The sequence below is a fragment of the Leuresthes tenuis genome, unplaced genomic scaffold (genome assembly GCF_036924035.1).
Source record: "Leuresthes tenuis unplaced genomic scaffold, fLeuTen1.0.hap1 SCAF_14, whole genome shotgun sequence".
Classification (NCBI taxonomy): domain Eukaryota; kingdom Metazoa; phylum Chordata; class Actinopteri; order Atheriniformes; family Atherinopsidae; genus Leuresthes; species Leuresthes tenuis.
In genome coordinates this window covers 3,250,899-3,260,756 of record NW_027325368.1, presented here as the reverse complement: position 1 = coordinate 3,260,756, position 9,858 = coordinate 3,250,899, and the positions used below count along the sequence as shown (strand labels likewise).

At 43.6% G+C, this 9,858-nt stretch overlaps 1 protein-coding gene across 3 annotated transcripts in view; it reads right to left on the bottom strand.

Annotated features, from left to right (window-relative positions):
* Window positions 1-674: 674 nt before the first annotated feature.
* The window catches only part of basp1 (brain abundant, membrane attached signal protein 1), a 61,617-nt gene continuing 52,433 nt past the window's right edge, over window positions 675-9,858 (bottom strand). For 2 of the 3 annotated variants that reach the window (XM_072364036.1, XM_072364038.1), the window contains exon 2: window positions 675-3,723. In XM_072364036.1, coding sequence (XP_072220137.1) covers window positions 3,048-3,707 — 660 coding nt within the window. In that variant the 5' untranslated portion in view covers window positions 3,708-3,723 and the 3' untranslated portion in view covers window positions 675-3,047. Of the gene's footprint in view, window positions 3,724-6,226; window positions 6,386-9,858 lie in introns of those variants that run through there. The other variant, XM_072364037.1, reaches the window with a different exon arrangement.

Genomic DNA, 9,858 nt, shown 5'->3' with positions numbered 1-9,858 from the left:
TTCCTTAAAATAAGCCTGTCCTTGTGTTCATGTCTCACGCCCCAGAGACAAAGCAGACCAAATCTGTGCCAAGTGCTCCGAGTGTTGTGACATTCTCAGTCATTTTAGTCAGATTTAGGCTGCAGTTTGGTGCTCATAAGAAGAATATGTTTATATTTATGCATTTCGCAGACACTTTTATCCAAAGCGACTTACAGGTAGGCATATAGGGTAAGGGGGTCTTGCCTAGGGACCCCTACTGGAAGTAGTACCTTTCATGGAGGGGATTTCAACTCAGATCTCTCACATGAAAGGTGGCAATCATACTACTAGACTATCCAGTCCAGAATATGTGGTAACATAATATCATAGCTGCCTGTGTAGGATGAAAACAAGGGGCCTCTCCGACTGGATAGAGTAGTGGTATGATTGCCACCTTTTGTGGGGGTGCTCTGGGTTCAAATCCCCTGCAGGAAAGGTATTACCTCCAGTAGGGGTCCTTAGGCAAGACCCCCTTACCCTACCTGCCTACCTGTAAGTCGCTTTGGATGAAAGCAACATAACAAGACAAAAGGTAAGCATTTGGATTAGTTAGTAAAACACTCATCATCTCATCATTCAACCACAGATGCTGCAGGAGTGCAGGTGAGCCAGTGTTCTGTAGTGCATGAAAGAAGTTCGCTCGCACAACATCCTCAAGTCAATTTCTTACATTTTATTACTGTTGCACCATTTATACAAGTACATATAATTTTGAATGCATCAATTTCCATCTTTTCGTTTGTTTGGGTGGATGTGTGGTGTGGAAGTAGCAGTGGTGAGACATGGAATGGAAATATCAACTGTAGATGCAATGAATGCAGACAGATTTCTATTTTTTTTTTTTTTACTTTTATTTTTTCCACTTTACCAAAAAAGACAGGACTACAGGTTCACCCAACCACGGACATGCAATTTACTGAGTCAAGAGAGGAAGAAAAACTGAATGGAGTGACACACGACGCTCCTCGAGTGTTGGTTCTGCTACGGTTTGACAAGTGCTGGGAGGAAGACGTGCGTCAGATGGATGGAACTGAAAAGGCTGAGATGACCACACATATACCTGCATTTATGCAAAGGCGGAAAGAGGGATGCTCAGCAGTCACTTATGGTTTTGGGTTGCTGGTTTACTCATCTGGCTCCTTTTGGTTCTTCCGACAACAGAAAGCCGATGCAGGAGTATGTGGAGATTAAGCAAAAAGCCAGATTTCATTGAACTTTGTGGAGATTTGGACCACAGCTTTAGGAAGAACTCACTTTGCTGCAAAGAACTGCAAACTTTTACGTTTGTTCCACTGTTTTTGTCTGAGAAAGGACTTTACCAAATCAGACCTGCATCAGCAGGCGGATTTACACAGCTTTGCTTGTTTCTATGAATCTTTTTGCCTTTCTTTCTTTCAGTGCTTTTACTCAAATTAGCGCTGCAAGTTCTTTCTCTTCCACCGCCACATAGATGTGTTCATATATGTCATTTCTGAAAAGTAAAGGAAAATGCATGAAGGGTGAAGATGATTCAATCAGAGGCTCCTTTCCTAGTGCATGATGTCTCCATTGGTGCCATAAAAACACAGACCATAGTGCACTGAAGTGGTTTCTGATGGCTCCCTCCCACCTCCTCCCGTTCTCTGGTGTCAGACTGCTGATTCAACACATCTCGCCTCTCACCTGCAGAAATACCAGACCGGCGAGGACGGAACAAACTGCGCGAAACTTTAAATCTTAAATGGATCTATTGGTTGGAAAGGAATCAATTAAACCTGTTGGGATACATTTTTTGTGCAGCAAAGAGAGAAACTGTTTCTTAGGTTGTATTTTACTTCCACTTGTAAGTAAAGGATTTGAGTTTTTTCTTCTAGTAACAGGTCGAACAGTAAAGACAATCGGAGGATGTCTGAGAGCCAGTTTAGTCTGCTACCCTTAGAGAGACGCAGCTCAACATCTAAACTCTCCTCACAACGCGGTAAACGCTTCCTTCTCCGTATTATAAGCAACTTCAAACTGTCTCTGAGACACGATTGCTTTGCCCATTTTAGCCGGTCAGCAGCAGATATGTCCTCTAAAACACAAAAGTCTATAATTTGTCACCAGATTTGAATAGAGGATCAGAGATTTGCTTGAAGACTTTCAAAGAACATTGTAAAGATCTTTTCGGCAAGGCTTCGCAGACTTAAAGTATTACAAATGTTAAAAAAACCCACTTGGTTTACTTGGAATATATCTAAGGGTTTCAGTACAAAATGTAGAAGTTAATCTGAAAAATTCCAAGTGCGTTTACATCTAAGAATGTGTTTTACTCTGCAAAGCCATCCTTTTTTCAAACATTTGAAATGTCTTAGAAAGCCTCAGCATTCTCATTCTTCCTGTAAAAGTTTTCAGTTTTCACTATTCAGACGAAGAGAGCTTAGGAGAGGAAAAAATGGGGAACAACACAGGCCAAACAATGGGGGGGGGGCTGAGAATAAAGGAGAAACACAACTGGAGATACCTCACCAAAGCCAAGAACACAATACTCTGAAGAGGAGAAGTTGAGCGAGAAAGCTGAAAAGTGGCCTGACGTAACCCAGCTGGTAAAGTAATTCCTTAACCCCCCCACCTTCCTCCTCCTTCCATCAGAACCACCCCCAAACTGAGGCTGAGGGTGCAGGTGAGCTATGAATGTGGGCCTTCGGTGGCTTCGAATGGGAATCATGTCAAACCTCTGGATTGCATGAGTGGGGGGGGGGGGATGAAGGTGGAATGGCCGACACAGACTCGTATCAAAGTTCAAATACTACAGCAGAAAAAAATAGAATAAAACATAACAATAATAATAGCAATAATCATCTGCAGCGGTGGGAAACTTCTCCAGGTGGTTGCTCCAGTCCTCAACAAATCATCCTCATCATCATCATCATTACAATTATTATTATTATTGTTGTTATCATCACAATATGGGCGGGCTAGTAAATTTTCAATTTAATTTCTTTTTTAATCTTCATCCTTGTTGAGTTAGGTAATTTATTTCTTCATTTCCGAAAAGAAGCTGTCCATTAATCTTGAACTGCTACGGTTTGATCCTTGCTTGGTGCCTCTGTGGCGTTCGCCTCCTTCGCGGGAGCTTCGGCGGCTGGTGTCGAACTAGGTGCAGCGGGGGCCTCCTTCGGTGGTGCGGGAGCCGCCGCCGCCGCCACCGCCTCTGTGGGCTTGGGGTCAGGCGAGGCAGCCGGAGCCGCCTCAGTTTTGGCTGCTGGTGCTGCGGTGGCCTCAGTCTTTTTGGCGTCGGCCTCACCTTTGCTTTCGGCTGCCGGGGCGGGTGCAGCAGCCTTCGCCTCAGGCTCCTTGGCGGCAGGGGCCGATTCTTTGGCCGGGGCGGGGGCAGCTGGTTTCTCCTCGGCCTTGGCGGGCTCTGCGCTCTTCGGCGCCTCCGTTTTCGGCTCAGCATTAGCGGCAGGTTTTTCAGACTCCTTTGTAGCAGGAGCTGCGTTCTTTTCCTCCTCTTTTGGCGCTGCAGCATCGGCTGCCGGTGCTTCCTTGGCTGCCGTATCATTCGCTACCTCTTTAGTGTCGGTGGCTGCGGGGGCCTCATCTTTCTTGTCTTTTGGAGCTTCGCTCTCCTCAGCAGAGGCACTCTCTGCTTTGGCATCCTTATCTTTAGCCTTATCATCATTCACATTGTATCCCTTCTTCTTTTTGCTGAGCTTGCCTCCCATTTTGGATCTCTGACCTCTGAAAGGGAGACGGAAAAGTTAAGAAATTTAGTTTTTACAGACACAAGCATCAATAAATTGAGCCAAAAACACTCAAAAGCACACTTTGAGAACTGGGGAAGTTGTGGATTGAACAAACCACCACTCTATCTCCTGAACTCCAGCCATACCAGTTTTATATTTATATGTAAATAGAAGAGCATCAAGCAAGCGAATCAATAAAAAATGACAATATTCTTAAACCAAACATCGTCTTCTCCATATGAACACAGTTGAACATCACCACAAATAAGATGCTGACGGCTGAGGGTCATGAAAATGAACTGATTGGTTGCATCTGAAGCTTTTGAGCTTCTCCACCAGGTGTATAAAAGTAGACAAAAGCCATTTATTTATGGAAAAACATGTCTCATGTCACATTTTGTTATGCATTCTCTCAAACTGAGTCTCATGCCCCCCAGAAAGCGTCACAACATGATATTATGATTGATTAAATTAGGGGAAAAAGTGGCACAACATGACACTGGTGTCAACTTTCTTTTACAATTCATCAAATACGCAACAACTGCTTCCACAACGGAGGAAGAGGAGGGGAAGATTTCTATACTGAAATGCTCAAATCAAAGACTGAAATCAAATTAGAACGAAAACTTTTGTTCGTTGGTCAATAAAATCCTCCAGTTTCTCATAACTGATAGAAAAAACCCACCAAAGCGTTGCTTCCTGGCAGCGATTCGATTTCATGCAAAAACAGGATGAAAACGATGGATTTCCAGGTATCAGAACATGTCTCCTGAGACGTTTGCCTTCAACACAGAACAGTGCAGGAGGCACAGACATCTGTTTTTAGAATTAGCTTTCCAAAAAATGGTTAAAATCCGAAGAAAAAGTACGGGAAAAGCTCACAGAATCTGGCTGACTGAGTGCTCAGGAGCAAAATGTTACTGGATGCAGCAGACAGCAGTCAGAGCGCTCTCAGTTTGCATGATTAAGGATGAAATATAAGAATAAAATGGGAGAGCTAACCCTAACCACTGATTTTAAGCCATGTTAAAATCCAACAGGGTTATTTAAACATTTTCCTCGTCCTGGTCCAGGAGTTTCTGTGTTTTAGGGCTTGGTTTTCCTCACGTTTTAAAGCTTTTGTTAGCTGGTCAATAAAATCAACTGATAGAAAAAAACCACCAAAGCGTTGCTTCCTGGCAGCGATTCGATTTCATGCAAAAACAGGATGAAAACGATGGATTTCCAGGTATCAGGGCAGGTCTCCTGAGACGTTTGCCTTCAACACAGAACAGTGCAGGAGGCACAGACATCTGTTTTTAGAATTAGCTTTCGAAAAAATGGTTAAAATCCGAAGAAAAAGTACGGGAAAAGCTCACAGAATCTGGCTGACTGAGTGCTCAGGAGCAAAATGTTACTGGATTCAGCAGACAGCAGTCAGAGCGCTCTCAGTTTGCATGATTAAGGATGAAATATAAGAATAAAATGGGAGAACTAACCCTAACCACTGATTTTAAGCCATGTTAAAATCCAACAGGGTTATTTAAACATTTTCCTGGTCCTGGTCCAGGAGTTTCTGTGTTTTAGGGCTTGGTTTTCCTCATTAGTTACCTTGCATTAAGTCAACTCCCTGCATCACAACTGGTTTTCAGTCGCTGACTGCTTCACCTGCTCCTTGTTTGCAGTCACCTCCCTCAGAATATATTCTCCAGGTTTTCCTTTGTTCACTGCCAGACCATCATTTTTATGTCGTTATTTCCTATGTTGCAGCTTCCCCCGTCAGTTGCTGCTGTATTCCTCTGGGTTTTGTCTCTTATTTGAATTGTCTTTGGGTTTTTTCTTCTAATAAAAGGTTATTTTCCACACCATCCTGCTTCCAGCCTGTTTAATCCTGTGTTTGGGTCCTTTCCCCCACTTTGCTCCAACTATGAATCACCACACATTATGATATTTGGTTGAAAATCAGTAAATAACCAACAGCATAAACATCCTATACGTAGCATTCATTCAAGCCGTTTCAAGCATTTTTTGAGGTTTGAATGAAGTTTTTCAACATTAGCTCGTCTCTCTGCTATAATTCCTCCAAGCTGACACCTGTCTGCTGCAGATAGGACCCTGGCTTTACATAAGTGCTTCACACAATCTTATATTTCCATGACAGCTGCAGGTAGATTTGCCCCAGACTACTTGCATCATCCCAACTTTATGCAACCATTAAAACACGTATTCGTCTTATTATTTCAGTATATCAGTTAATCACAGGTAGCACCAACCTAAATGTGTCATTTTGTTGTTTTCTAGAAGGAGCAGATTCCATAAAAGCCCTGTAAATTATCATACCATGCACTCACAGTGCAGTGCAAATCAAGTTAGCAGACAAATCTACACATTCACAGCAAATTATCAGCCCTGCCTGCTGATACCCAGCAAAATTCTTACACACTGGCATAGACACATTTCCATAATGCAAACCATAATTAGATCAGTGTCTCCACAACATGAGTAAAAGCCACACACACCTGCAGATTCCTGGCTCACTCTTTCAGCTGAACGGATGGATATGACCATCTGTCGGCTTCACAGGGGAGAGGACTTCAATACACAACAAATCAGGCATAAAAGGACCAAAGGCTCAGGCATGGGACAGTTTCTTGTTATAAATATGACGCTTCTACCCTGCGTTGGTTTTTAAGGTGGAGGCTGAGGGTGGCAACAACTTGTCAGTCTGTTTATCTCTTTTCTTTCCCAACTCCACCTGATTTGGACAAACAAATTCCATTTCATTGCTGATTAACTGACCCTGCGAAAGAACTCGTATCTTTCCGCCTTATCATTTCACGACGACGAAGCTCTCAGTGTACACCTGGCCACATGCTTTGCATTTCTTTTGTACAAAATATCTTTAATCCACAGTAATTCCCAAATCTAAACTTGGCAGATAATCTTGGGACATGTCTCTCCCAAACCAGATTACACACAGCGGTCTGTCAGGAAACCATTCATCACCTTCAGTCCTACCATGAGTCTTGACTTGTGGTCATTTTCTTTAAGTCTACCTCCTTTTTGCCTACCTTTTTCTACCTCAGAATCTAAGGACGGTGTACAAATCTCAATTAAAGGTGCAACGATTAGTCGACGTTGACGACAAAAATCGATAACATAATTAGTCGCCAACGTATTTAATTGTCAGTTACGTCATCACGTCTGTTTGTCGAGCTGAACGTCATTTTTCGTACAGAGTGAGTCATCTCACTTACTACCTATCTCTGCTTAGAGGCGCATGCGCGTTACGGTGAATAATAGCGGGAGATGATCTGTAAAACAGTGAAATGGCTGCGGCTGAATTATCGTCCTCTCCTCCAAAAGTGTTCAGGGTCTGGGAGCATTTCACCCTCAAAACCCAGAAAAAATAGATTACCTGCAAGTTTTGTAAAGCCGACCTCATATATCACGGGAGCATTTAGCTTGTTAGCGTAGCCTGCTAGCTATAAATAAGCGGAGTTGTCTTGGATTTTAACATTAAAATTGTCTCATTCAGCTTCACTGTCCACAGTTACAACCAGGTTGTTCTTTTTCACTTTTTGGCATTGATTTGACTGTTGGTGCATTACAGCCGCACTCTTCTTAGCATTTTTAGTGAATGTTAATGTTAAAAAATGAAATATGGCTTGAATGTATCCTTTTTCCGTTTTAGATAATTAATTATTAATTAACCGATTCGTCGATTAATCGTTTACGAGTCGACTATTAGTTGCAGTCGCAAGTTTCTTGTCCACATATGGTCGGGTTTAGAACATTTAAAACCTGGTTGAGGGTTATTCACATGGCGGCAGAGACACAGAACACACATTAAGAAATATTAAGATACAAAGAATCAGTCCAACGTAAAAGATGCTGGTGAGTTAAAATGTGGTGAACAGACTGTAAAGGTGCATCACACGAGTGATGAGTCCCAACCCATCTGCAGCAAACACTAACCTAGTGAAGAAATTACAGAAACTTTCCACTGAAATGTATCAGTAAAAAGCTGTGGTGGGTGCAGGGAAAAAGGCTCACTTTGAGCCCAAATGGAAAGAATCTTAATCAGTCAGGCCTCACCACAACTAACTCAAAAGTCTCATGTAAGCACACGCTGCATTTGTAATGTCTGCTAATACATGTGAATGAACAAATAAATCAATATATGGGGAAAGTGCGCTAACTCCACCTTCAAATCTGACAGCATTTAAGAGGTTGACACTGAATTAACCTATTTTATCTGGCAAAAACACGCCCTCTTCTTCCCAAACAAACCACAGCTCTGAGAGGTTCTGCTGGCTACTCACAGACTCGCCCTGTGAATGGAACAGAGCCGGCGCTGAATCCACTCAAAATGCTAATTCACCTCGCCGCCACCGACTGAATTACTCCACTATTCATGCAAAAGTCCTGTGAAAGTCCGGCAGTCGGTGTCTGCCAGGGCTGCCGCTCCTGCCACAGCTTCACACGGGACACAATGGAGGTCTCGCTGCTGCATCACATCATTTGACTCCTGGCTTGTGCTGCCAGGACAATGACTCACAATCATCTGGGCAGACAATGGCTATTCAGGCAAAGGCACGCTTTTTCACTGCTGGGCGTGTGGTTTTAGTGTTTGAAGAGCTGGGGCAGGGCAGAGAAAACCTGGAGAAAATGCTCTGGGCTGCACAAAAGACTTCATTTAACCTGCGCGCTGCAGACGGGGAAGCATGTGATCCACCAGCTATGAACTGCCAGGAACTGTGGCCTGGCATCACTGGAAAGCAATAAAAAGATTAAATAAGCACTGCGTGGCTCCCAATGAGGTAAAAGATTCACTCAACTGACTCCTCTGTCTCTGAAACACACCCACCGGTGTCCTGATCCACCCAGACACACTGTTATTGTCACAGCTAAATCTCTGACTGTGTGGATCTGCATCGGTGTGAAATCACTGACTGGAGTGGATCTCTATTTCAAAAGTTCATGACCTCGGTGGGCAGCAGTAACTTCAAGCAGAAAAAGGTGGAATTTAACCTCGTCGACGGGCTGAAACAGGCGGAACGGAGCTGTCTGATGGCACAAACTCATCCATTATCATGCATAAAGCTCAAAACTCTCACACATTTCTTCCTGCGTGTGAAATAACGTCAAACTGAACATCAAACTTTTTCTGCACAACGTGCTCCGAAAGGAAAGATGATCCCAGAACACTGAGAGGTGTGTAGCTCATGCACGCTGCAGACCATGTGCACGCTGCAGACCATGTGCACGCTGCAGACCATGTGCACACACAGGTTAAACCACAGGTTTAAGCTGAGCCTGATGAGGTGAAAATGGGAAAATAAGATTTAACAGCTCAGCCAGTTTCATAAAGAATGCAGTTCTTATTCTCATCACACATAATTAGCAGGACATAGAGCACACATGCCTGTGATAACATGCACTCCTAATGCTATCAGGTCTATATCAGCTGTGTGTGAACACTCATGTTAAAGGATGGCTGCTTTTGCACCAGGATCCCTTCCTCTCAACGATTTTTTTCTGCTTTTTGTTGCAACTCCGCCTGAGAATTTCCTTTTCTCCTTTGCCCTTCTTCTGCATCCTGTAACTTGCAGTGCAGACAGTGTTTTATTAAAAATCTAAATGTATACCCCTTGGTCCCACTGTTGCATCCCAGCAGAGTCTTCAATGCACCTGCTGCTAAGCAACACACGCCTTCTGCTCCAGAGTTGCCAGCTCCACTTATTATTGGGCTTGTTTGGGGGGTTTTTTTTGGGCCTGCTTTAATAGATCGGGTTGCCAGTTCAGTGCAGGACCGGAAGGCTGCAACAAAAGAAGAAACTCTGCAGGGATGCAGTGAAGTTATTAATCAGACTGCGCCCCGTGTCGTCCTTTTTAGGGTTAGATCGTTTGTCAGAATACTGCTGAGCACGTGCACGTAGCCTCTGCCTGAGCACGTGCACGTAGCCTCTGCCTGAGCACGTGCACGTAGAAAAAGAGGGAGGAGGAGCGGATCCTAAGATGTACAATACTCTGTTCTCCACGTGCACACCTTACGCTGCAGTTGGAAATGTAAAGAAAACCTTGTGCAAGAAGCTAAAGAAGCTAAAGTAGCATCGTGCTTTAGCTTTAGCTGTGAGCGTAAAGTCAT